At 41.8% G+C, this 27,465-nt stretch overlaps 2 protein-coding genes across 2 annotated transcripts in view; both read right to left on the reverse strand.

Moving 5' to 3' along the window:
- Window positions 1-15,143, reverse strand: part of rars1 (arginyl-tRNA synthetase 1) — a 28,473-nt gene extending 13,330 nt beyond the window's left edge. Inside the window, exons 1-11 of the mRNA XM_069677665.1 lie at window positions 15,030-15,143; window positions 11,209-11,343; window positions 10,895-11,074; window positions 10,455-10,563; window positions 9,989-10,089; window positions 9,715-9,836; window positions 8,523-8,643; window positions 7,560-7,689; window positions 5,721-5,825; window positions 4,069-4,247; window positions 2,057-2,166 (exon numbers count right to left, since the gene is read on the reverse strand). Coding sequence (XP_069533766.1) covers window positions 2,057-2,166; window positions 4,069-4,247; window positions 5,721-5,825; window positions 7,560-7,689; window positions 8,523-8,643; window positions 9,715-9,836; window positions 9,989-10,089; window positions 10,455-10,563; window positions 10,895-11,074; window positions 11,209-11,343; window positions 15,030-15,074 — 1,337 coding nt within the window. The 5' untranslated portion in view covers window positions 15,075-15,143. The remainder of the gene's footprint in view (window positions 1-2,056; window positions 2,167-4,068; window positions 4,248-5,720; window positions 5,826-7,559; window positions 7,690-8,522; window positions 8,644-9,714; window positions 9,837-9,988; window positions 10,090-10,454; window positions 10,564-10,894; window positions 11,075-11,208; window positions 11,344-15,029) is intronic.
- Window positions 15,144-16,168: 1,025 nt separating this feature from the next.
- wwc1 (WW and C2 domain containing 1) overlaps window positions 16,169-27,465 on the reverse strand; it is a 54,499-nt gene continuing 43,202 nt past the window's right edge. Inside the window, exons 14-22 of the mRNA XM_069666633.1 lie at window positions 27,028-27,220; window positions 26,607-26,747; window positions 26,347-26,399; window positions 26,022-26,199; window positions 25,484-25,654; window positions 25,300-25,392; window positions 24,353-24,583; window positions 24,095-24,213; window positions 16,169-22,549 (exon numbers count right to left, since the gene is read on the reverse strand). Coding sequence (XP_069522734.1) covers window positions 22,483-22,549; window positions 24,095-24,213; window positions 24,353-24,583; window positions 25,300-25,392; window positions 25,484-25,654; window positions 26,022-26,199; window positions 26,347-26,399; window positions 26,607-26,747; window positions 27,028-27,220 — 1,246 coding nt within the window. The 3' untranslated portion in view covers window positions 16,169-22,482. The remainder of the gene's footprint in view (window positions 22,550-24,094; window positions 24,214-24,352; window positions 24,584-25,299; window positions 25,393-25,483; window positions 25,655-26,021; window positions 26,200-26,346; window positions 26,400-26,606; window positions 26,748-27,027; window positions 27,221-27,465) is intronic.

Raw genomic sequence — 27,465 nt, forward strand, 5'->3', positions numbered from 1 at the left:
GGTAATACAAGTCAGCAGGAGCAGGAGGAGGAGGAGATACAGACCGTATTACAAGAGAATTTACTGTGGCAGAAACAATGATGGAGGAGAAGAGGAGAAGAAAGGAGAGTAGGAAGAGAAGAAGGAGGGAAATTAGAAAGAAGGAGGTAAAGAGGAGGAGAAGAAGTAGGAAGAGGCAGAGGAGAAAAAATGAGGGGGGATGTTGTTGTGATGTTGTGAGGAGGTAAAAAGGAAGGAGGACGAGCAGGAGGATGAGCAAGAGAAGAAGAGAAGGAGGAGGAAGAGGGAAACCAGAAATAGGAGGTGAATAGACGGAAAAGGGGGAGAATCAGGAGGAAGAGGAGAAGGAAAAGGAAGAAGGGGAAATGTTGAAGAAGAAAAAGCAAAAAAGGAGGAAGAGGAAATGAAGAGGGAAACCAGGAAAAAAGGGTAAAGTAACAAAAAAAAAGAAGGAAAAGGAAAAGGGGGAGAATCAGGAGAAGGAGGAGGAGGAGGAAAAGGAAGAGGGGGAAAGGTTGAAGAAGAAAATGCAAAAAAGGAGTTAGAGGAAAGGGAGAAAGAGGAGGAGAAAATGTAGAAGGAGGTAAAGGAAGAGGAAGACAAAGCAGAAGTAGGAGAGAAAGAAAGGATGAATGGATGGATGGACAAGGAAGAGTAGAAGGATGTATCAAAGTTAAGATGGTGGGCAGGAAGATGAAGGTGAAGGATGAAGAGCTGGAAGTTACAGGAAAAGAAGGAGGGGGAAGAAAGAGAAGCAGGAGAAGGAGAATTCACATTATTACTCCGGCACAATAGACACGACTCCGCCCTCCATCTTTGTCTTGGCTTGTGGAAGTGGTCACGGTGTGTGAGAGCCCTGAGGAGCGTGCGGATACAACAACTTCTGCATCTTTTAAAAAAAGAGTTTTTCTGTGTTGAAGCTGAAATTGGTTCTGATGCCGTCTAACTTTTAACAACCCTCCTCCACCTCCTCCACCTCCTGCAGAACTGTCCTCCTCCCTTCTTCTCCTCACACGCTGAGTAATAACAGCTTTGCATCTTTCTGTAGTTCAAACGCTGGATGTTCTGTTCAGCTGCATAGTTTGCTTTTATCTGTCTGTGCAGGTGTGTGTAAATATCTGTTTATATGCACGATCATAAATGTGATAAAGATGCAGTGAAGGACAAACAGATGATGCAGCGGGTTGAATCACTCTGTGGATACGTTTTAAACACCGTCACTGACACTCACAGAGTTGGTCTCACAGCCTCTAAACGTAACTCTTTAACATCGAGCAGTCTTAATCTGACAGATTTGCAGACTCGTGTCAACACAAGCGTCTTATCTCCTTGTAGAAATAGGTAGATGTTTTTTGCCAAGAAGTTGATATAAAAAGGTCCTCGTGTTTGTTCAGTTTGAAGTTAGAGCTCATGCTGTGCCGACCCATGCCTCAAACAATAGTGAATAAAGTGGATTCAACCAGGAGGTCATTAGCTCAAGTTTGGAGTTTTTACAGAACAAACAATCTCATTGTAACTTGTAAGCGTGAGCTTTAGAAGAGCTGGTGGGCCAGACTTCTGTACATTATAAATGTATTCATGGATGGTTCGTTTCCTTTCTTACTTCTTCACAAGACATTTATTTGAAATGAAGACGCTTCACTCCCCTAATGGCTCAGTTTGCTCGATTGGCAAGACAGGAACAACGGTAGAGTAACTGAAAGAAACCCAGCTGTGGGAAGGCGACCAAACGTCACCCAGAGGAGCCGTTTCCAGAGACAGGAAGTTTCCAGCCGACCATCAAACGGCTGCCTCAGGACTTCCTAAGTGCTTCCTTTGTACTTAACAGGTTTCCAAAGATCTTTGTGACTCTGTGGTTATTCATTCGTTCATTCATTCATTCATTCATTCAGTCATTCATTCATTCATTCAATTCAGTCATTCATTCATTCATTCCACACTGGCTCTGAAAATTATTAACATTAAAATTTCCTTCTTGCTTTTCTAGGAAAAAAAACAGAGGTGTGTGTGTGTGTGTGTGTGTGTGTGTGTGTGTGTGTGTGTGTGTTGGACTCACTTGTCCTCGCCCAGCACCACTCCAAAGCCTGCGTGCTCCACCCGAGTCACCTTAGGGTCGTACCAGCCAATCATCTGAGCTGCAGCAAACACCACCTGGAAGTGCATGGCCTGCAACGCACACACAAACACACACACACACACACACTAAGTAACTTAAATGTCAGGTTATACTCTCCACAAAGGTCGCTGCTGACCAGAACAGATGCAGAGCTCACAAACAAGAATCATAAGCTGGACTGCGTGCACGTCTGCGTCCAATTTGGAGACTTTACAGCCCGATGTTGAAAGAACGCTTTAACTACTTTATTATCCGGTTATACTCATTTTAAAGCTCCTGTGAGGAACTTTCAGTTTGGTTGATTTTGGCGCCCCCTGTGGACAAAGCCGTACCTCTGATCTCTGTGCTGATTTTGTCCCGTACATGCTTCTTTAACAGTCCTATGTATCACTCACTTTTTACTCACTTTGTTAGCCCTGGAGAATGTAAACAAAGGCAGCGTGCAGATAAAAAATAATCCATCCGTCTCTGACGGTCTCGTTTGCTTATGCAGGTCATATCGAGTTATCAGAATTAATTTCAGTCTGTTTCATAACCAGCTAAAAACTCCTCACAGGAGCTTTAAATGTCAAGTTACACGCTCCAGATTAAAAGACTTCCTATACGTCACTGCTGACAGAACAGCTGCAGACAAACGAATGCAGGTCCTCTGACCACGTCTGTGTTCATGTCGGAGACTTTGCTGCTCGATACTGCAGCTTTAAAAGTTAACTATGTATTATCAAGTTATAATCATTTTACAGACCAACAAAAGTTGCTCTACCAGTTGAGCCTGGTTTGTTCTACCTTTTGGGCAAATCCACAGAGTAGATGTTGAGTTAATGTATTTCTCAGGATGAGTGCAAACTTGGAGACTCAGGATTCAACATGTACATTATTAAAGAGTAACTGCACCCACAGGTCTGACCAGAACTCCACCCACTGCACAATTTTGAAAAATGCTCAAAGTGGGCAACGAGCTGAGAGGGGGGTGGAGGGGGGGCGGGTGTGTCCAGCAGCTCAGTGACATCCCCTCCCATGGCCAGAGAAAAATGGACAGCGACACTCCATAGTCCCCTGAAGAGCACTTCAGTGTGGTGGAGGAGAGTGGTGGTCCCGAGCCCGATCAGTTCGAGCCGTTGGCTCCAGCCTCACTAACGCCTGAAGCCAGAGCTTTCGGAGCCGAGGCAATGCATGTGCGCATGTGTCGACCGTTGTGGTAACGTTAGCTAGAAGGCTAATGTACAGTGTGCTAGCAAAAATAGTGTAAACTCTAGTGAATGATGCGTCTCTATCAGGATAGATTTCTAAGTGCGTGAGGTTTCACAGACGCTCTCTCAAAGAGTGAGCTCAAACTCTCTTCCTTCTCTTCTCTTTCAGCTTCATAACTAAACCTGCTGTCTTTGCTACGGACCTCAAGTTCTCCTCCAAATTGTAAAGCGAGAAGAAAGTAATGTTAGTTTTTTTTTTAAAGAGTTGAATTCAACGTGCAAGTCTGGATATTTATCTCACAAGAGAAAAAACAGACACTGAAAACGTCCTCTCTTTTCTTTTAATCTGCAGGGAAGCGGCCGTGTGCCTGCACAAACACACGCCACGCTTCAGCTATACTCTAACAAGATCAAAGGGAACGTTTTTAAGTGGAAAAATGTGCATTCTAGGAGACGTTTTATTCCTGAGATACTGTACTGAAGTGTTAAACAAGTGTTTGCAGGTGGATTTCTCCTCCTTCACCCCAGAACAGGAGTCTCTGCTTCTTGAAGTACAACAAAAACCGTGTAAAACTCACATGAATGAAACTAACGGTCCCCCTGCTGCATTTCAGGTACTTCAGATTTTTACTTTTTCCCTTTTTACCTTTTGACTCCCCGTTTTCTTTGCTTTCGTTTCTCCCTCCAGCTCCTGCGTTTATGTTTTTAAACTCTGTCTGCATTTCTTCTATCTGAACTCCTGACTCTTCCCTCTCCACCCACCTGCCCGCTGTCGGTGACGTAGATGATGATGTCTGCTTTCTCATCGAAGATTCGCTGTCGGATGGCCGCGAGGTCCGACGTGTCGTAGGTGTAGCCGCCGTCCGACTTGACGACGGTGAGGGGGATGGTCTGACCCGGGGCGAAGACGATCTTACGACCCTCATCCAGCTGCATGAAGCCTGAGGAGAGAAGAAAGAGAGAAATGAGACATGAAGAAAGGAGAGGTGGACAGAGGGATGCAGGGGGAGAGGGGGGAGAGGAATGAGGAAAAGGGACATTATATCACGATTGCTTTTAAGAGAGAGAGAGGGGAATAATATGAGTGTGATCGGAGGAGGAAGAGGAAGAGGAGACAATGGGTGAAATGGAGAAAGAAGAAAAAAGACAACCCAGAAAAAGAGACGGAAAGAGTTTGAATCTTTGTGGTAATACTGCCCCCTTGTGGTCACAGCTGGAAACTGCTGACTACTTTTTCAAAGGCTCTCAAGACTTGTATTTGATGTTGAGGATTTTGTCAAGATATCATCGGTTCAAACAAGTGAAATCAGAGTGAATAGATGCAAGAATTCAACGTTGCACAAGAGGGCACCCAGAGTTGAAGACCCACAAAAAAAACGGAGGATTTCCCTGAAGATTCAGTTTTGATCCACTTGAAACAAAGAGGCACAATCCCAACGCCACTCACAGACTTATAGAGGACGACTTGTGGTTGTCCCAGTGTTAAATCTTCAGATGCATGTGGGATCTCTCAAAGACATTTTGACTCCTTCATGCACGCTTTCTGAAAGACTGAATTCCTGCAGACTTTGCTCGGGAAATAAATCACACGGCAGGTCTGCAATGTGGCATTTATCTGAGCTTTAAATAACCTTGCACCTCCCTGCGTCAAAGATCTTATGTTCACGCCAGATTACTTAATTCCTTTAGAGCTTTTCTTTTAACGGTTTATGTTAAAGTTTCCTTCATGTGTCCAATAAAAGTAACAGCAAGAGTTCCTTCAGTTTTTTGTGCCCCCTTTGGTTTCTGTTAGTAGTATTTTCATCGCCGTAGTCGAGTTTTTATTGTTTTTTTACATAATTTTTGATCTGTGTCTCTCTTTTTGATCTTTTTCTTTTACTTCGAAGTAATTCTTTTATTATATTGTTTTAATTTTTAAGTCATAATGTAGTTTTAGTCAAAATTGTATCAATTGTTGTCGGTTTTGTCCTTATTTTCTGTGTGTTGTTACTATTTGAATCATTTTGGGCTGCACGTTTTGTCTGAAACAAACTTATAAATAAAGTTTAAGTGTGCTTGAATTCATATTTACAAAAAAAACAGTATTAAGAAGGATTTAGGTTGGTACATACACACTTTACATCTGTTATACATCAGAAACATTTTAATATTTGCTTTATGATTTAAACTAAAACGAGTAAATAGATTTATTGTTGTTTGATCTGCAAGGCAAAAGAATCAAAGACAGTCCTCCAAGTGCCTTCCTATTTTAGCGGCATCAATGCAACATGATGTCTTAAAATTAATTCCATTTTGAGCCCTTCCAGCCTCTCGAACTCGAGCACATCTCGGTAATTTTTGATGGTTCAGGGTTTGGAGTTCAGGGCGGACATTGAAATTGGGCCCGACACCAGCTATCGCTTCTGCACACTGACCTTTCTCCTCGAACTCCTTCACCACGGCGTTCATCATGTCCTGGTAGTACGACTCTCCTCTCTCGACGATCGTGATGTCCAGACAGTCGTAAACCCTCTGAAACTCTGAAAATAAAGAAAACAAACCCTCAAGAAGAGTAGAACTGAAGACACAGTTAAGTATTACACATGTAATGTCACACAAGTTTATTGTTATTTGCCTCTGTGATAAATCACTTCCTGCTGCAGAGGAGCCGGAGGGTAAACTTCTTCCACATTACGTAAGAGTGCAGAGCAAATGAATCCTCTAGGTTTGAGGAAAATGAGAAGTTGGACTGAGTGAAAGAATATCTGCTCATTTTATTTCTGAAGCTTAGAAAACTAGGAGAACTACACCAGAATAATACAGCATGCAATATGAGACCGGCTCATGCATTTCAAGTTTTAAGCATAAAGACAAAATATTCATGTGTTCCTATAATTTGTGTTTTTGTCTGTGTATGTAAATATGTTTGAACATTGAAGGTTGGCCTTGTTTGTGCAGGCTATAATATACAAGATGCTGTATTAACATCAGAACTTACGAGCCAGAGCGATATATTGCTTGGCCGATATTAAAGGTCGATATGAGCCAATCGCAGATATCATCAGTATTGGCGTACATGTAACCTGAATGTTTTTTTAGAAGACATAAAATGTGGAAAACGAGTGTCGTAATGTAGTTTGTCCAGCAGAGAGCGCTCTGACACCAACTGCACTGCACTGCAATTTATGCAGCACATGTAGCATCACAGCCGAGCCAATCTGGGATCCCATCGGCTACAGTCTGAGACGATGTCGCCTCTGTGGACGCCGGTGAACGTGCCGGGCGGTAAGCGATAAATGACTTCCTTCTCCGCGTGCTGCATCGTTCCAGGAAGAGAAACCGTTCTCTTGTGATGTACTTGTTATTAACGGGTCTTACCTTCGCCCACATTTCAACATCATGATGCAGATTTGTAAAAATTCCAGCTTCGTCAGGTCTGTCCTCAAGAGGAGAAGAAAACGTTTAAAATGCGCGTTTGTTGAACGGAGGTCGGATCGATCTGATGCATTCCAGGAAGTCGGGAAATCTGAACGCTGAACGGCTTTCGTGACACAGCGTCAAGGGAATTCATCTCTAGTTAAATGTTAGCTCTAGAACAGATTGTTAGCTGTTAGCTGTTAGCTGTTAGCGTGCAGATGTCTCTTTATGGAGATTAATAAGAAGTGAAGTCGTCGTCACATCACGCTGATGGGAGCTGTGATGTCATTACGGCGCATCACGTTCCGCCTGCTTTGCTCTCCACACAGTTTTTCCTGCACACGCCGCAGCCTGCTGATACATGATTGGTCAAAATTACTCGGACTACAAGCGTAGTCCAAACAGAACACTTGCCTTCCCAGAGAGCCACGTCCCTGCCTACAGATTCTATGTCGACTATTTGACTGTGTAAAGTCTGTAAATAGAGATTACAGCTGAGCAGACAGAGGTCAACGCCAGAACTGGTTGTTTATATGGTTACATATTATTTAATAACGTTATTCGTTAATAAAACAACCCTCTGGTTACCTTTGAACAGTGAAAAATACATGGACTCAAAATAGACTTTTTATACATCTTAAAAACTCAACACACTGACTGCCATATCGGTATCTGTGAACTTTTCCTGTCTGAAAGTGGCGTCAGTCAGGCTCTAGAGATTACAGACCATTTCTGCTCATAATTTAGTCCATCAAAATGTTAATATATCGTTTAATAAAAAGTTCCCAAAGTCCTGATTTTAAGGTGATAATTTCTTTCCTATCAGTCTGATAAAGGATCAACTCAGGGCAGACTACCTTTCCTGGAGACGTCACAGATGAGGTTCCAGGCTTTGATGAAGTCGGGCTCTTTGCTCTGCAGCCTGACGACGCACTGATACGCCCGCTTCTTGAAGTCCTCCTCCTCGTCAAAGCGTTTCTTCGACTCCTGATGGGAGAGGAGAGGAGAGGAGAGGAGGAGGAATTATACAGAGAGAAGGAGGAAATGAGAAGACCACACGCAGCAGGGAGGATGATGTATGGAGTTAATGAGGCGTGGAGAGAAATGAGGGAAGAAACAGATAGTTTGATTTTGTACATATAAAATATTCACACAATACACATGAGCTAAACATCCTACATAAGTGTTGGACTGCAGGAACTGTCTTTCATTGTTCTAAACTTAATTTATCAAACTATTCATCTGTGAACTTTGGCGACACACTGCAGGTAAATGTGCAGCCAATAAAACAAATAAAAACAATGTTAGAAACTAGTGATGCCCTGATCAGGTAGTTTTTGAGTATCTGCCAACACTGACTTGTATTTTCCTACATTATTCAGTTGCGCAGTCCATTTCAAGTACATTAGTGTTGGTTGAATCAATCCAGTGTATGTCCTTAACAACGTTTGTTGCCCCTGTAATCTTATTAGCCTTGTTGCTGTCTCGACTGTCTCGATTTTCCCTCCATTGTTTGTTGCTTTGGTGCAACCTTTCCCTGAGTTACCCAAATGAACTGTATTCTTTATCTATTGTATGTTCAGTCTCAAACCACATTTTACTGTTTAATGTAGTTAAAGATTTCCTAAATCAGTCGGATAATAAGGTTTGATATCAGACCACAAATAAAAGTTCTAACAGGTGAGATGCTTCAGAGATGAACCAAACTGTCAAACACCTGGGTCATAGACTAAAGGAAGACATCATTAACAGCATTTAAAACACACAGTTAACAAACAGAGAGTGATCTGCAGTGGGAAACAGATGGACATTTAACTGACTTTGTAGAAGGCCTGCAGGTCACTGATGGGCGGGCAGACGGTTAAGTAGTCTGGAAATGTATCCTGCAGGTGAGCGATCAGCATCCCAAACTGAGTCCCCCAGTCTCCCACATGGTTCAACCTGAGGAGAGCAAGTGTAAACAACTGGAGCTTCAGCATGTTAGCCCTTAGCATAGCACGGCTAAACGGCATGTTAAAAACTTAGCATGAAAAGTGATGCAAACTGAGGGCGTGTAGCATAAAAGCATGCTAATACTACATTCATTGTGAGCTGCCAGGGGACTGAAGAACATTCACTTTAAGCTGTTACATTAAATGGTAACAATTATGCTGTACTAGAGATGCCATGATACCAGAGTTTTAAACTTCGATACGATCGTGGTAAAAGAAACAACGATACTCGATACCGTGGCAACAAGAAAAGGACTGTTAGGTACCAAAGGCATAATGAGCAGGATTCCCCCAAAAATAATGTTTATTATTTGATGTTGTAAAATCTAGAAAAACACAAGCTCACAGATGACTCAGCTGAAGACGGCATAGAGCCGAATCGCGTTCGCCAAAAGGACTTTATAAAACGTCGGTATTTGCCGACCTGTGAATGAGAACAGTCCGCTGTGTCGGTTCTGTATAAGAGCTTCAGGTGTGACGGAGGACGGAGCAGACACACACAGTCGGAAGGATGAAGCGCGACTTCAGCTGCAGACAAACTAAACGCTGTACCTTACCGTGGGGTTGTACGGAGGTGTACGCGTGTTAGCTTGTCGATAAGCGTGTGAAACAATCAGAATTCTTATTTTCCTGTTTCACAGCTTTATTTTAACGGCGCTCGCTCTCTCCACGTCCTGCCTATGTCACTCGACCACAGCTCTCTTGCACGCTGCAGCTTTGAAAACTGATTGTTGATGTGGGTTTTTTTCCTCTCTGTAAAAATAATGGAGGTTGTATCATTTTGATACATGTGGTATCGAAGTATCGAACATTTTGACAACCTTCTATCGGACATCGTGCCTTTACAAATAAGATGAAGATGCTACTTTAGCTGTGCTGTGTGAGCACGCTAATATGTTCTATTCGGACAAACTAAAGGCCCCTTTTTGTTATATACGAGAGTACAGTTATGAGGAACGTTTGACAGAAAGGTTATCCTTGCTTCGTGGTCTGTTATAATGCATCATGTGACTGAACTGACCTGACGACGTCGTAGCCCAGAAACTCAAACAGCCGACTCATGCTCTCCCCGATGATGGTGGAGCGCAGGTGGCCCACGTGCATCTCTTTGGCGATGTTGGGAGACGAGAAATCTATCACCACCTGAGCAACACACAGACAGAAAGCGATTGTCAACCTGTTACACCTACGTGTGTTTGTTTTGTGACAGGCTCAGGCTGGCAGAGATGGAAGAGGTGCATAAATGGGAGTTAAATGTTTGTTTGCATCCTGCATCACGTGTGAGTGTGAGGTACCCTCTTCTTGGAGGCCAGTGGGGGGGGCTGCACTCCGTTGACCAACAGTTTGCTCAACAGTTTGGACACAAACTTCCTCTCCAGGTGGACGTTGATGAAGCCTGAAGACGCAAAGACATCAGAGGGGGGAATGAGGATGTTGTGAGAATACAAATTCACATTTGTGATGCTTTTGTTACAACTTTAACCCCTAACATGTTTTATATATTCTATAACTTTCCTATTGGATGAATAAAGTACTTCTGATTCTGATATTCGGCAACTGAGCAGGTCATTTTATTTATTGAATTCTTCTTATTTCTTCACTGACGATTGTTGTCTTCATTTGCCCAAATAAACCAAAACACTGAAACTCTTAAAATGCTCATAACACATAAAGTGCAGGAAGCAGCACAAAAAGGACAGCAGGGAACTCTCCATGTATCAGAGAGATAAAGGTAAATGCCAGCCAGGTGTTTTTATTCACCTGGTCCTGCGATTTCAGTTTTCTGGATGAGTTCGTTTTCTGGAAGGTTCTGGATGATCTTCTCTGCGATTTCCCTCGGGTTGACTTTCACTCCCTTTGCCTTCAGCATCTGCAGCGCGACAAAGTCAGAGACGGTTTGAGTTCAGATAAACAATAAAAAGACACATTTCACACTTTAATCTTTCAGGGAGCTAAAACTTCAAAATGTAATGTCAGTAATTATCGCAGATGATCAAACCTACGGGGGTTGTACTTATTTACAATGAAACGTTTTCTGTTGATCTGTTTGTATTCAATGTTGGTAAAAAATGGAAATATAAGAACCCTTCTGTATAAACTGAAATATCAGACATTTAAGTGACATCAGGATCTATGAACTCACTGAACACTTATTTAACGAGTCATTTTCTGTGATCCACAGACAGACTTGGCACGCTCACCTGGGCCATGCCCATGGCACTGTTGCACTGGTAGTCTCCAAACTTGGCCTGCTGGTTGGGCGCGACGGCCAGGGGAGGGTTGTCCAGCTCGGGGCAGGAGGCCCGGATGGCCTGGCCAAAGATTTCCTGGAGCAGCTGGTTGATGTTCAACATGGCTTTACTGCAGTTAGTGCTCTCTTCCTGCAGGACAACACAGCGAATCAGACAATCTTTCATGCTCGCACTCACACCTACGGGGAATTTAGAGGCACCAATTTACATAACGAGCATGTCCCTGGACTGTATGCTGCATGTAATGTGTCTTTGCCACTCACTCTTTTTAGGATGTTCAGGCGGTACTTCAATCTGGCGTTTTCCTCTCGCAGCTCTTCTAACCGTGCAGACGGACTCTGGCTCTGTGGGTTCTTTAGGCTCTCAATCTCTGCAGAGAGACTCCTGATTTCCTGCTCCTGCAAAATCATATTTAAAAAAAAATCTTGTCATTAATTACAGGCTACAGAATCACATGTAGACTTCCACTTCCACACTTTAATCGTACTCTCTTCTTCACCCAAGTAAGTTTTAATTCACAATCTACTCTAATCTGATCTTTCTGCTTCAGTCCCCCTCCTTCTGTCTGTCTCTGCCTTCATCAGCAGTCTGTTTAATTAAGTTACAAAAGTTAAATATTTTCTCTCGAAATTCAAAACAGCACGTGAGCCGATGTGCGCCAGGGATGTTATTAATGACGTAGCCATCAAAATGTTACCAAATGACATCTGCACCTTTCATAAGCTTTATAAACAGCGACAATCAATGTGTTCACAGTAGGGACAGATAATCAATAGGATTGTTACATTGCGTATCAGAACGACATTGTGTGCGGACAGAGAGCGTCCGGTGTCAGACCCTCTTTTGCCGTTAGAACACTGTGTGAGGAGGAAACTGGTCCAGCTGTTGTTTATTTGGTTGCCACGCCTTCACGTGTGAGTGACGTCCTGTGACGCCTGTCACTGTGTCAGTGCTCTAACACAACGAGGAGAACGAGCGTTCATTTCCGCTACGCCGCTGCTACATGTACGTAGCGGAAACACTGGTTGCCAGGGCTCAACATGTAGCCATCAGCGGATTGTCTCAGTAGCAACATTTCCCAAAAGCCCCCAAATTATAAAGATGTAGTTTAAAAATTGAATATTTAACACCCAAATACAAGTAAGAAAAAAGTATAATCTTGATTTCTAATTGGGAACTTTAAAAACCCCAACATCGTTTCTTATCACAAAGTTACAAATCGCTTTTACTGCAGCTGTAATCGCGCTTTTAGAGGAACCCTGATTACAAATAAGGGCATGACATTTAGTCCGGGTAAGAATGAAACCAAAAGCTGATCTGAGAAGTACCTGAACATGATGCAACAAACACTTGTGTTACAAACTGACCCTTAAAGTTCCTAGCAGTTATTTAAACTCTCCTATAAATCACATATTTAATAAAACATGTTTTTGTTTTACTTTAACAAACACACAGAAGCTGAAGATCAATCAGAAAGCCTTAAAGTAATATCTTAATACCACTGATAAGAATGCTGGCATTAGTTTCTTTTTGAAAATGCTGCATTGATTTAGTATCTGCGTATTGATTTGTGTCCTTTTATTGTGTGCATCAAGTTTTTGTTGTTTAATAATTATAATAATAATGACCTTTTAATTGTCCTTTATCCAGTTTTGGCTTCAATTAATCTAAAAATGTATTAGAGAAATAGAAAGTAGCAACATATATACAATATTATTCTTTCACACTGCTTGTTCAGGAGAAGCATTCAGGATTTAACAACAGAAGAGAAATCATTTTCTTTTACCTTTGTGCTGCTCTCTGTAGGCAGGAGTTTTACTGGTGTCTTTGACTCTCTTTCTGCCTTCAGACTAGAAAAGTGAAGGAAGTTCTGCTGCTGAGCAGTGTTATAAGGAGGGAACGACCAATTAGCTTTCACTTCTTATCACGAGAAGCTCTTTGCCCACAGAGGAAGCCTCAAACAAACCCTGCCGTAAAGATGCCGATAAATAAAACTGCTCAACATTGTTTCTTATCAGAGCCTCAATAAAGTAAATCATTGCTTTTACAGCAGCTGTAACTGTACAGTGTTGTTCCGGTGGCCTAAAAGGAAATGTACAACTATATAAAATGTTCTTTGATTAAACAATTCTTCTCTGCTCTGATCATCAGTGTTACCTCTGCCAAGGAAAGTTGTGTTTTCTTTGATTATGGAAACACTGCTGGCTAGATTAGACTTTAACTTGGAAGAGTTTAGAGTTGGCTAATGTGGAAGCCGAAACATTTTGGACCAGATCCTCCCAACAAACATTTAAATGTATTTTAACAAGCTGCCGTGTTTTGTGTTTTTACCAAGTAGCATATATTAGCTACGTGAATATTCCCTCTTTAGAAGTACATCATAAATGCACACCTGGAGACATTTCAGCTAGATTATACTTTTGGAAATATGTCCACATATATATATTGTGGTTTGCAGATTTGCACTGGTCTGAGTCACCTATTTGTGTGCAAAATGTTGCTACTGTATATATATAGATTAAAATATCCCATTCCAATTGTATTTGCATGTTTATCTAATTCAGCCGTATGTGTTATTGCAGCTAGGACACTTGCTTTCTTATCCAAAATATTTCATAGTCCAACTGAGCCTTTAAATCTAATGAGTTATAAAAGTTAACTGTGTCTGATGGAGTAGGTGTGTCAATGTTTTACTCCAGAAACAGGCAGTTATTTGTTAATCAAAGACTAGAAGACATTTTTTAACTGCAGTTTAAACATTATTCTGTCAGCAAAAAAGTACTGTCAGTTTTAAAAAAGGGAACACTGAATGCATCAAAACCAAAACTGAATTCCTGTAAAGACTTATTTATTATAATTTCAGTGAGAGTGAAAGTGAAAGCTGCCTCATTGTTTGCACAGGATGCAACAATTCCCCCAGGTCACAAACTAACCAACAAGGCTTCTTAACAACTTTAAACTTTTCCATGAAATCAAGACTCTGTATAATTGGGTGTATCAGACTTTAAGAACAATTTGAATACATCAAGGTAGGTTGTTGGTAATGCAACAGGCATTTTCAGGAAAAACTTAACCAATTAATAGCTCAAATTCAAGGCATAGTTATTAACAAAGAACATATTCAATAGTTGCAGTTTAGTATCTAAATGTGAAAAACAGCTTTTTTTGTTCCAGCCCAGGATCCTGATCAGGACCACTAGAGGGCCCCAAACAACACTTAAAAAAGACTGTAATAAACTTTACATCATATAAAAGGTTATGCTTAACTTTAATATGACTTTTTTTAGTTTAAAATTGACCATTTAATGACATATGTACTGATTGAAATGCTACTAGTAAAAATATTTTTTTTCTGTGGAGGATTAGTTACTGAAACATAACTTAATTTAAATGTAATTTAATATTTTCTTCTTTATTTATACATCCATAACATTTTATGTGTAATTCGGCATGAAAATTACAAAGCACTTGTATCAATAAAAACACTTTTGACAGCTACATCCCGATACTCGCTGATGTGGCGTTACTGACCAGCATGACAGCACGATTGACAAGAAAAGCAAAGTTTTTTATCCAACAATAAAAGTCGTGTTTGGTGCGGGTTGTTATAGCCGAATTTGAGAGTAGTGACGACTTTCTTTAAGGACATTGTTTATGTTGTTCTGTGGTGAAATCATTTTCGCTGATAAACAGAACCACAGTAAATTGATTATTGGCTTCGGGGAGTTTCGCTCTGCGTTTGCTTCTGTAGACCGGTGTGCTTAGCAATGTGACAGGCACAAATCATAAATAAAATATATCAACGTTAAAATTGTTAATGAAAGAAGTAGTGTTTGGTAAGGGAGGTGGCAACCGAATTTAACAGAGGTGGCCAACGGCTCGGGACACAGTCTTTATTTTGTTCTGTTATGTTGTTAATTTGACTGATGAGCTGAACAATTTAAAATTGACATTTTATGACTGAGGTTTGCTTCTGCGTTTGCCTCGGTAGAACGGTATGTGTAGCTATCTGTCACCGGCTGTAACATGCATATTTAGCCGGCTAGCTAACGTTAGCTTCTTGCCCCATGGACCAGCCGCTTACCTGCTGTTGCAGTCGGGCTGTGTAATCGTTTAAAGGGTCTCCCATCGTTCTGAAACACTGGAGAGAAACTCTTCAGTCGACTGAATATGGAAACTCGTGGCTGATGAAACAAACTGAAGGAAGAAGTCCACCACTTTTTGAGTGTACTTCCGGTACTTGAAACGTCAGCTTCTTCTTCTTCGTATATACCGGCGTAGCACAGTGAAAGCTGGATACTGCCACCTACTGTATGTTTTGGAAACGTGGTTTTATCGAAACTAAATACATATATGCACATACTGTTAGGGTCCTGTTTTTTTTGTTCCTTTAAATTCCTAAAGAAACTGAGCATTACACTTTAAAAACATATACATGCTTTTTATAATGTACTTTCATGTTTATTTTGTATTTTATTTAGGTTTCTTGAGTGTAGAAGCACTTATATTTACTAGCCCTCTGTTGTTTATTCTATTTCTATGCATTCAGTGTAAAATAACCTGGTATAAAACCTGATTATGATTCTACTTCCAGTCCATGAGGTTACAATTTACCGCTAAATATTTTGCATTTGACAGAATTGTATGTCTTTTGACACTTACAGCTACTTTTTAGTCATATTTACTTTAAAAGACTAAAAAAAACCTGGCACCTGCTATAACTCCTAGTCTATCTGACCTTCATCTTAACAAGGTTACACTAAAGTAGAGCTAACTTCATATTATATGCATCAGTATATTTTGTTGATACTTTTATCTCTTATAAACAAGAAACAGTTACTTTCAGTTATGTGGCTGTTCTGTTACTCCAAACCTGCAAGAGCTACTTGTTTGTCTGTGCTTTATTAAGCCCTGATATAGAGATAATTCACCAAACTGCATATTTATGATTATTCTTTTTTTGATTCAACTTTTTTTTAGCTCTTTCTATATTATAAATCTCCAAAGGGAAGGCTGCTCCTTCAAGTCCAACAATACGATACCAGAATATTCATACATCTGTCCTACATCTGTATATCTCATTAAATATCATGACTTATTCATATTATTAAGGTTTTATCATTTTTAAACAGCTCCAGCCGTCCTGCAAAAGAAAACGTGTACTGTGTAATATAACTAAGGTCAATTCTGGACTCACAGAAACAATCAGGAAAGTAGAAGAGAAGAACTTTTTTTATTTGTTGTGAAACTACAAAACATATCGTTTGTTTGTTTTTTTGTGCTGGTGAAATATTTACAACTCTGGTCGACAGTACAGTGTCTGAGAATAAAATTCACAGCTTTTCGGGACTCTCGCGATAAAAAGAAAAAAAAAAAAGCACACCCAAATCACAAAGTGCAATAAATACATGCTGTATGTTTCTCATAGCCGCCTCCATACACATTACCAGGTTCATCACCAGTCGTAATACAAACAGATTCATTAGAAAACAATCATCAAATGAGGAAAAAATGCACTTTAACTTCAAAAAACAAACAAGAATTATTTAACAACCTACATGATGAAAAAAAAAAGATTTGTGACTAACAGCGTTTGTTTTTTCTCTGAATGATCGTGATTTCTCGTAGTAAAAACCTACATTCATCATCCAGATGTTGTTACATATAAATGAGTCTTTTTATTTGATTTAGAGGTTAAACAACATTCGGTCGATCATGACAAAGTTCACGGTGCTGCTTCCTCAGACTAACAGTCCTATTCTACAGTGGAGGAAAAAAACACATGAATGCAAACGTTTCTCTACATTTTACAGACTTCTTTCAGATCAGACGATGGTGACAGAGACGGACAAATAAAAACAAAGAAAGAAAAATAAAAGTGTTTCTCTCCAAAGGCACACTCTCTCACATAACTCAGAAGGTGTTCATTAAGTTCACAGTGTTCCTGCTACAGTAAAACCCTCAGCATCAGCAGAGGACACAGCTGCTTTCACACTGCAGGAGGACGCACACACAGGCTGTGTTCGAGGCTTCGTTCAGAGGCCTGCAACTGATACGGGATGATATGATTTTCCTCTTTTTTTGGGAAATATAAAACGGGAATTTAAAATCAAAGACGTGTCTAAAAGATGATGATATGATCGATGTTTCACAAGCAGTTGGTTATGGTTGTGTTTAGGCACCAAAGCTTCCTGGCAAGGTTTAGGTCACAGACTGTATAAAAAGATGGACGACGTGACAGCTGCCTACAAGTGAAGCCAAACCCTCTCTATCGCCCCCTGCTGACGGGCTGCAGTATGGGTCATAAAGCCTGCCTCCTCCATGTTAACAGATGGGACATCAATTGAACATGGTTTGTGTCATTATAGTTAGTTCTTATCATGCCGATATATGCCCAAGTGTTTTCTGACAAGTTAACTTTTATTTGATGCTATAAAAAGGGGGTGTGGCCTCATGATTGACAGCTCTGTTGACAAATGGGGCTCCAGCAGCGTTCTGTTTCCGAGTAGCAGAGTAGAGGAACGGCGAGAGGAGACGTAACTAACACTAACACTACAGTCATTGAACTTTCCATCAGCGTGAATATCTGCTTCAGACCGACACAAGAAGCTGTTCAGCTGCAGACTGAGCCCACCTGAGGGCTCCAACACGCCAAGGACACCTGAGGGCTCCAACACGCCAAGCCCACCTGAGGGCTCCAACACGCCAAGGACACAAGGTAAAGGTGTGTACTGCAGCTCCACCAGCTGATCTCTACTGCACACACTCTGGACACAGCCGGATGTTAGCTTCATACGTGTACAACGAGAGCAGGTGGAGACACGTCGTCCATCTTTATATACAGTCATTAGTTTAGGAGAAGATCGAGGTTGGGACTAAAATTACAGGTCAATGTCTGCAGTTGGTTTCACATTGGACACGAACAGCACAAGAGCAAATGCACATGTGCAAGAGTTTCATGAATCTGCGATTAACATTCAGACAAAGCAACAAAGCTTAATTTAAGCGCAGTCAGATTCTCTTTTCTAAAATCCTTTTGAATTCTCCTTCGCATCTTTCCTCTTCATGGCGTCTCCATCGAGGTCGAGGAAAAGTGTTTAGGAAAAGACATGGAGACTCTAGGATATGTTTATCTTCTACTGTTGTCATTTTGAACGTTTTTGTTGCGACATATATTCAGGCAAAACATATGTGATTATCCAGACGCCTCACTCCTCCAAGAACGTACAGAAACACAAGGAACATTAAGAGCCAGGAAGCAAATAAGTTCTGGGATCAGTCAGGAGTAAAAAAAAATGGTTGCATCTTCAGGTTCGTGCTACACTTGGTGTCCCACCAATGTGCAGTAAGTCAACGAGGTTGTAGGTGCACATCATAAACACATGCAGTTACATGAGGACGTCTGCGACTGTCACAAACATTAGTACAGACAGGGACAGCAGTATTTTGACCAGGTAGGCCGAGAGGAATTAGTGTACTTGAGGTGTTAAATCTTTGGTATTCATTTTTCATACATCGTGTCATAGAGGGGCGACTGTTGTTACTGATATCAGGTATTTTAAAAAGTTCCTGCAGTGTGAACGCAGCCTCAGTGTGAACGCAGCCTCAGTGTGAACGTCCGCACAGCTTTAGATTCAGCTCCCATCACGTTTCACCTCCATTTAAATGTCTTCTGTCTGAACGAGGGATGGAGAGTCGCAGGCTTGTTTGATTATTATATCTGTGGGATATTTCTCACTCTTACAGACACTTGTGCAAAACATTCCTACTTCTACCTGAACGTGTTGTGACTATCTTTCTTCTTCTGAGTGGATTTCAAACATTTACAGGATTTTATTATAAGAAAACAAGGCTGATTTTCATGTTTGGGACTTTAGAGAAGGAGTGGAGGGTGATGTGGGGAAGAAAGGGAACAGGAAGTGGATACAGCGCACAAGTAAGAACTCCCTCTGTTGGCTTTAGTACACACGCCAAAGGTAACAGAACGACACACCTGAAAGGCCAAATAAGAAAGGATGTAGCATCTGGTATGACAACAGCAGCTACGTTTGGGTCAGCTACACTGGTGTTTACATTAGGACTGGAAACATGATTATATGAAGTGTTTGGACAGTGTGGTGGACACTTTTATCCAAAGCAGCAAAAGTACCCAAAACACATGTTGAGCATGGTGACCGAGCAGAAACAGAAGCACTGATGGGGAAAGTCCAGCAGCTACAGAAACAAACAGTCGTCGTATTTCTGATAAAGCAGCTTGAACATCCACCAACATGAGGACAAGACACAGACTGTATTTGAGAAGTGGAAGGAGCCACAGTGACGTCACTTGTTGGAGTCTAGAGTTTGGAATTTTAGCTGTCGCCATCTTGTTTTTTTTGGAGCCAAAGGTGACCATATTTCGACGGGAGGTTTGATATAAATTGCTATACCTGCGTCCTGATTTGTGAGGATGAGGTTGTAGCAACATGTCAATCACGGCAGCCCAACCCTAAAACATATCCTGCTGTAATCGTCTATTTGACTCTAAATTTACTAAATGAACATCATGCTGTGTTGAAGACTTGAAACTAGAGATTGAGACCATGAACTCATGAGGGAAATGTTTACTGAGGTGACAAACAGGTGAAAAGGAGGGTAATTTACTTATGGAGTCGGACACACCCCCTGCTGGTCATCAGAGAGAATGCAGGTTTAAGGCACTTCTGCATTGGCTTCACTTTTCAGGCATGTAGGACACGTTTACTTCTTATTAACTGTGGTTAAAGCAGGAACAACTTTCTGGGGCATTCAACTTCTTAACTTCTTCATTCCAACAAGAGGAATTGTTTTGGAAACACACGATTTTCTAACTTTAGTAGAAATTCCGTTTTATATATTTTTTCATGTTCCGATCTCGTCGATTGATCTTGGTGTTCTGCCATTTTTCCCCTCGTGTTTTTGCTCACTCAGTGAAAGTTTAAGCACTTTTCTGACCCTTTCCATTTTTGTTTGGACATTTTGTTTCCTTGTTGAATGTCAGAGAGTTTGTGTCGTAGAGCCACAGAACTACGATTTGTTTCCAACCCGTAATGTTCAAAATGTTTAGTTATTTTTTGTCCGGTGGGTGTAATTTTGGAGTAGATTTCCCACTTCTTTCAACCTGCCTACTTCTACAGTTAGTCATTTACTACATTTCCCAGAATGCCTTTCTACTTGTTAACATGCTTTAGTCAGTTGTAGATTTCAATAACATTCTAAAAATGTTCTATCCCTTTATAGCAGGGTTCATTTCTACCTATTTATTTATTTATCTTGTGTTTTATTTTCATGGTGCTCAGAGGTAACGATGATGTCAGCCCGATAAGAGCCCCACCCTAAGTTATTTCAGGTGGTATAAAAACTAACTTTGTTGCTGCTTCGCAGATGAAATGTTGACAAAAGCACCGAGGACGACTCGTACGACAGCTTGTCAACAACCAGGTGCAAACACAGAAGATCCAGTAAACACGAGATGTGAGGGAGTCGTGGTCTCACGCTGCTGAATTCTAAAGTCAGGTTGTCTTAGAAACAAAGTCTTCACCAAACTAAACCACAAACAGTTTACAGACTTCTAACCACTCGGATCAGTGGTGTTCAAACAGACAAAGTACAAAGATGTAGAAGTTTGTGGAGCTTGGACAGACTTTTCCAGAGTTTAACCTCCTGAAGGGGCGACAGTCTGCTAAGACAGAGTTCTATATTTCCTTCACATTTATTTTACACCCACCGGACCCGATCATTACGGAGAACTTTCAATGACTGAGAGTTAAAGATCAACATGTGATAGATTAGAGTCTCATCTTTTAGACTCTAATAGACTTCTATCTAAGAAGTCCTTAAAAATTGCTGCTTTAAATTTCAGCAGAACTCATAAAGGAGAACACATTATTTAATCTTAAAAAGTCTGGTGATAATTTTCTGTGTGTTCATCACCCAAGAAGCCTCAAATTAAAAGTATTTTATCTATTTCTAATTTAGAAATATGAAAAAGTGCCGTTCTGAACACTTGATAAGAAGAAGAAAAGTTGATATGTTCAGCTTTGCTGGGTCACCGTGCTAACATGAAGCATCATTGTACAGATTCAGCTGCAGAACGTCCAGTTAAAAGGTTTCATGTCCATTATTACAAAATACCAACATTCCATAAAACTATTTTTCCAACAGAACATTAATCAGGAAACAAACAAACTGTATTCCTTAAGCAGAATAATTTTTTCTTGTTTTTAGATTAAGAAGCTTCCAGTCAAACTTTTAGGGATTGTGGAATAATTGTCAGAAAAACGGACAAATCCCCGATCCAAGAGACACGACGGTGACTCAGGTATGTGTACCAAATATCCAGTTAGAGAGTGGAAACAGAGGAAATAAAAAACTGATTAAATGTAGTGTTCAAATGTCATCTGGGCAGAAAGTATTTTTATCAGCCAATCACAGTAAAGTTCAGGGGACTTGAGAAGGACAGTCGGACTACGCTGTCCTCTGATTGGCTGGTCGGTTTGGGGGTGGATTCCTTAAAGTCATACAATCAGTTCACATCCAGGAACAATACGTGTTCTTCACTTCCTGTGTGTGTTTGAACAATCATCGTGTGCCTCAACATTCAACAATCATTCCAGCGTGAGGCAAAGGTTTCTCATCGTGAAAAAAACCCACATCAAGTTTCTTTTTTTACCTTTTTTTCTTACTTTCACCTCGAGTTTCTTAAAGTGCAGACTATCCGATCAACTACCTGAGTGTTAGTGAGAGTTAGTGCTGATTCTACATGTTGCTGTCTATCTGTGAGAGACGAATCGTGACGACTTTTTACTTTGAGAAGATTCTGACCTCTGACCTGCTCCTACGTCATCGTTTCCAGTTTATTTAGTGTGTAAAGCAGAGACTCCAGTTTTCTTTGCAGTGTAGTGAAGAGACGGCAGAGCGGACACAGGAGGCATGCTGATGATGCTTATTTACAACCAGCGGTGCTGTAGAGTCTGTACATCAGACAGCTTCACATGTGCTTATGTTTGTCTGCCTACAAAGTTTTCAAAAAGCTTTAAAAAAACACATTTTAATTTTAGATATTTGTGTTGCTTATTCTGCATCAGTACCTTTGTTCGATGTTGTTTTGTGCCATCAATATACATTTATATTTATATGTTTTGACCAAATGTGTCATTGTAGTAAAAAACTCTTCTGCACACGTGTGACTCTGTGCTGGAATGATCTGAAACACCGAAGAGCCTTTAAACAGCCTGTTAGTAACAGAGAGACAACAACATAAACAGGAAGAGAGAGTGAATCATAAAAAAGAAAAGCTCGAGCAGTGCTATCACTAATTTACAAACAAAGACTATCCACATTAGAAATGCTGAGCTCTTTAAAAATGTGTTTCTTCATGGTTTTGAGTGTTTTCTTTTTCCTACTCAACAATATTATTATCATTTTAAAATTCTTCATATCACCGCAGAACGTTTGCTTCATTTGTGTGGGACCAGCAGGTTAAGACTCAGGAGGAGGAAATACTTTGAAATGCTTCTCTACACGTCGTCAGCCGGCAGGTCGGGGATGCTGCTCTTTGCTCGTGTGAAGAAGGCCATCTTCTCTCTGGAAGCACACAGAACACACGACAGTGAGGTGGAGACAGGAGCTGAATTAACATGCATCAACACATTCAGACGGTAGCTCAAGCTTTAGGGAGGTGGGAGCGAAAGGAGGATGGCCGGTTAAAGTCCCCATACGGACCAAGCATTGAAAGGTGCCCCCGAGCAAGGCACCGAATGTATGCATGTCCGTGTGCAGCCCCCTCACTCTGACATCTCTCCATTAATGCATGTCCATAGGGTCCTGTTTGTGTACGTGTGTATCTCGGGCCTGTGTTTGTGCAGCATGTTTGTCCAAACAGAGAGAAACAATTGAATTTCCCCTCGGGGGTTGTTAAGTACTTCTACTTTCTTCTTCTTCTTCCATAAAGATATGACTCATCTGAGCTGCTTACGTGGCCAACAAAAAGCATATTCCACATATATTCTTGTTTACATGCAGCCGTACGTACGGACACAACCAAAAACACCTTCCTCTTTTACGTGTTGTAATTGGTATTGTGATATTTGCACATATGAAAAAGCCTGTTCTATTTTCACCTTTTATAATGTTAAAAAGCAGGTGTGATTTTCTTCTTCTAAGCAGAAATGGGGGCTTCTTTTATGTGCATGGTCTCCCCCCCCCGCCTTACAAACTGTCGAGTAGTCGGTCTGTTTACAACACACAGAGCTGCAGTAAAAACACCGACTGAGAGGAATATTCAAACACACTGGAAACACATCCAAGGAACGCTCCGGACAGCTGAACAGCAGTTTGTCTCTGCTTGCTGACGAGAAGCGTGTAAACTGTAATCTATGAAATAAACATGTGCTATAAAGAGGTTTGAGATCAGCTTTTGTGAATTCTAGAGGTGGCAATCATACTTCAACATGATACGATCATAATGTTCTGCCCTCTACAAACTGAAATTGAAAGCCTTTATCATCATTGTATGACAGGATAAGCCAGACTAAGAGCGCCACTCCTGGTTTGTGTATAAGGTTAAAAAGACACGCGTGCATACAATACAACAAAACACACAGACAAAGCACACTCCATAAAAGAAACACCTTAATGTATAAAAACACCACCTCACACCGAACGTGTAAATGAGTCAAAGTGCTGCAGCTCTAGTAACAGTAATAAATAGATTAAGTCATTACATTTCAAAGTCCAGAAGTTATGTTCAGTTCCAGTTAATTATTGCTGTATGAAAATGATGTAGTGAGGGAGCTGTGAGAGTGCACAGCTGTTCATTTAGATTGAGAGTGTGAACAGCCTTGGAGAAAAAACTGTTCATGACTCTGGTCGTTCGGGTTTTTAGTGACCTGTAGCGCCTGAATGAGGGCAGAGGGTCAAACACAGGTCACTCAAAGATCAGGGACACGCACAGAGATGTTATCTAGCTGGTCCTATGACCTAAAAAAAGGAGACACAACTGCAACATCATCGAGCTCTGATGCTTCGATTCTTTCACTCCTAAAGAGCAGCTCAGCCAAAATGGGCAATGGGAAAGAAACAGCAGCTGTGTCTCATATCTGAGATTAAACCGCGTCTGTGCGGTCTCACCTGAAGGTCTGGACTTCGGGGACCTCTTTGCGGCTCTGTCCCCTGATCTTGTGGACGTCCTTTGCTGCTGCCCTCATCATCTTCTCCACCCGCTTCTCCTGCAGCTGCTCCTCCCGAGTCTAACCAAAGACAGAGGATGAAGGTGGTTAGATCACGTGCTCTGCTCTCTTCCATTTACAAATACATAGAAATGTTCCCTATAAAGATGCTTCACAGCATCAGGTCCTGAGACAGGTTGACTCTGGGATGTTCGCTCACCTGTTTCTCCGCCTGCTTGAGGAGGATTCGGAAGCGTTCGTCCTCTTGCACCCAGGCCGGCAGCTCTCTCTGGCCCTGCTGCCTCGCCTTCTCCAGCTGCGTCTTCAGCTCCCGCAGCACCCGCAGCTCCTGATCCAGCCGAGCCTGCCGCGTCCGAGACACCTGCAGGTCCAGCTCCAGGTCCAGGGAGGTCCGCAGCAGACCGTCCAGACCTTTGACCTGCACGGGAGGCTGAGAGGAGGACAAGGAGGGATAACATTTAAAATCTAACCTTCAAACTCACGGCTGTTAAGTAGAAGAGACAAGAGGCCAAGTATCTACAAGCTCTACCTGTAACAGTCTTATCTGAGCGCAGACGGTAACAGAGGCGTGTGGTTGAAAGCCCAAAAGCAACAATTTTCATGAAACTCAAACTTAAATGAGCAGATTTGTGGCAGTCTGACGACTCTTCCTCTAACTGCTGTAAATCTGGTTAATCTTCTGCCTCTTGAGCTGTCGACAGTTTAACAGTAAAGTGAATCCTACAGGTTTACCGGCCACATTAACCGCTGCGTCTTCCCTCCAGAGACAGAAACTATTTGCATTTGACTGAGTCTTAAAGCCGCCTGAAGACGCCCAGTGAACAGAGTCTTAATATTTAATAACCGTGTGAATATTTAATGCAGCTCCGACTTTTCCCAGAGTCTATTCATTTACAGTCAGGGAGAGAAATCTGCCTCAGTGTCCCTCATGGGGCTCAAGAGCGACGAGTTACTCACACACACCACATCATACGTTCATCTGTCTGCTCAAGTAACAAACATAAATCACTGTTACATAAACGTGTTTAAATATAACAAGACTGGAAATCTCTGAAAAGACTTCATGTTTTATATTCTGACACATGAACTGCTCTAAATGTTTTGCCTTGCAGACGGAGCGATCAGGACACAGAGTGAAGTTTGTACCTTCTTCATGCGCATGCTTCGTCTCTCTGAGGCGTTCCTGACGAATGGAGACTTCTTGGAGAGCGTGGAGCTGTCGCTGTCACTGCGGTTTATCTGGAAACACAGAAAGAAGGATAAACATTCACATATTTAAGGTCAGTTTTCTCTGAGATATGTTGTGGTGTTCCCTGTGAGCTCCAGTTACCCTGCAGATGTACTGGCTCTGAGGTCCGGGGGAGAAGGTCTTGGAGCGGATGATGGTGTTCCCCCTCATGAACGGGTTCTGCTGCCGGACGTCCGGGCGCCGCTCCTTCGGTCGAACCACCGAGTGGTGGTGGGACGGCGACGAGCTGTCCATGCTCGTCTCCTTGTTCACCTGCAGAAAAAACACATTAGAAGAGTATTAATAAGAGTACACAAGACTTTTTATTCTCATATTTAGGTAGATTAAGTTAAGACAAAAATTCTCCTTCAAAGACCATTATATGCTTAACTTTCTCAGACAAAGAAAGTTTTAGACATTAAGGCTCCAGCACTCAAGACAAGAGCAGGATGTGGTGATGACAAAAAAGTACTGTGAGAAGAGTGGAAACAAACATTTCCTTGAACCCTGTTGCAGCTTCAGAATCACAATAAGAATCAGAAATACTTTATTTATCCATCAGAACATGAAAATCATGAAGCTTTCTTCTCGGGAGGCAGATGTTTTTAGTTTGTCTCCATAAACGAATCAGAAAAGTCACCTTTTCTGTGAGGATTGCTGCCGCTGTCAGAGGAGGAGGTTTGGTCAGCATCTCCTCCTCTTCCTCCTCTCCCTCCCATTGGCTGCTGTCAGGATAGAAGCCTTCCTCTTCCCCCACCCCCTCCTCGCCGTTTCCTTCTTCATCATCAAACATGTCCGCCTCCAGAACGTCACCGTGCCTGACGATGAACCAGAAAACCCAGTTAGAGAAATGAGAAAATGATAGAAAGGAAAGTTCTCATCTGTACTTCTTCACATCAACACTCTGCGTTCCAACTGAGCAGCATGTCAGTGACTGAGGAAGTTAGGAAGGGAGAATCGCTCACCACTCATCGTCTTCAGGAGCTCTGACTCTGGAAACACTAGAAATCACCGGAGTCTGAAACACACGACGGCTTTAATTCAATTAGCTTCTAACAACACGTCAGAGGAAACACTTGCAGAGAAAGCAGACGAAAAACAGAGTTACAAATGCCAGCTGTAAATATTACTCTGGGTTAATACATGAAACTGGCATCACTAATAATAAGCAGCAGCATGATTAGTGTGCACATAAGACAGCTTAAAGTCAGTGTGTCCTCTGTACCCTGTCAGAGCCGCCGGCTGCTCGGCTCTCTTTGTCCTTGTTGCTGATCTCGGGCATGTAGGCGCGACTCAGCAGGTTGTACCACTTGGTGCATCTCTCCTCCGAACAGCTGACATCAGCCAGACTGATCTGAGCTCCCGCCTGCAGGGGAGGAGGAGGAGGAGGAGAAGAGGGGGAGGTAGAGGAGGAGAGGTTAAGACAGAGGGAAGGTAAAATAATTGCTCTTTGAAACATCTGGAACACTGACGCTCATAACTGTGTCTGTTCTGGGCAGCCTTCACTTGACATCTTGACTTACAGAGTGATCATTAGAGAAGCAAACAAATTGAATGTATGTATTTTTATAAATGGCACAGAAGGTTTCTCAAAACTTGAAGCACAGCACGCTAGATGTGAACCCAGACAGCAGGTCTCCACTCACCAGACAGTCTTCATGGCCCGACTTGCTGGTGTTGCACACGTCGACCCTCAGCGTCTTCTGCCGCAGTGCACTGTGGGATATCTGCATGCCGAACACCTCGTTGATCTCCAGGACGTCCTGAGGCAAAGAGCCGCTCGTTCTGAAGAGGCAGCGAGTCGTCTCCACGCAGGGCAGCACGGCGACACGTACGTACCTGCAGGACACACACGACATGAGGATGCTTTATTGTTTAATTCAGTCTTTGCAGTCTCTCTCTGTGGATCTGTTACATGCATACATACTCGTTCACAGTTACATTTCCAACTAGTTACATATTAAAAGCTCCTTAATCAGATTTTTTCTGGGTAGAACAAAGCACCACTTCTTGTAGATCGTGCAGCCTCCCTCAGACACATCTACATGAGCAAACAGAGACTGCAGACACATTAAACATGCAAA

The sequence above is a fragment of the Semicossyphus pulcher genome, unplaced genomic scaffold, assembly GCF_022749685.1.
Source record: "Semicossyphus pulcher isolate SPU_LCO1_2020_fin unplaced genomic scaffold, fSemPul1.0.p SCAF_10, whole genome shotgun sequence".
Classification (NCBI taxonomy): domain Eukaryota; kingdom Metazoa; phylum Chordata; class Actinopteri; order Labriformes; family Labridae; genus Semicossyphus; species Semicossyphus pulcher.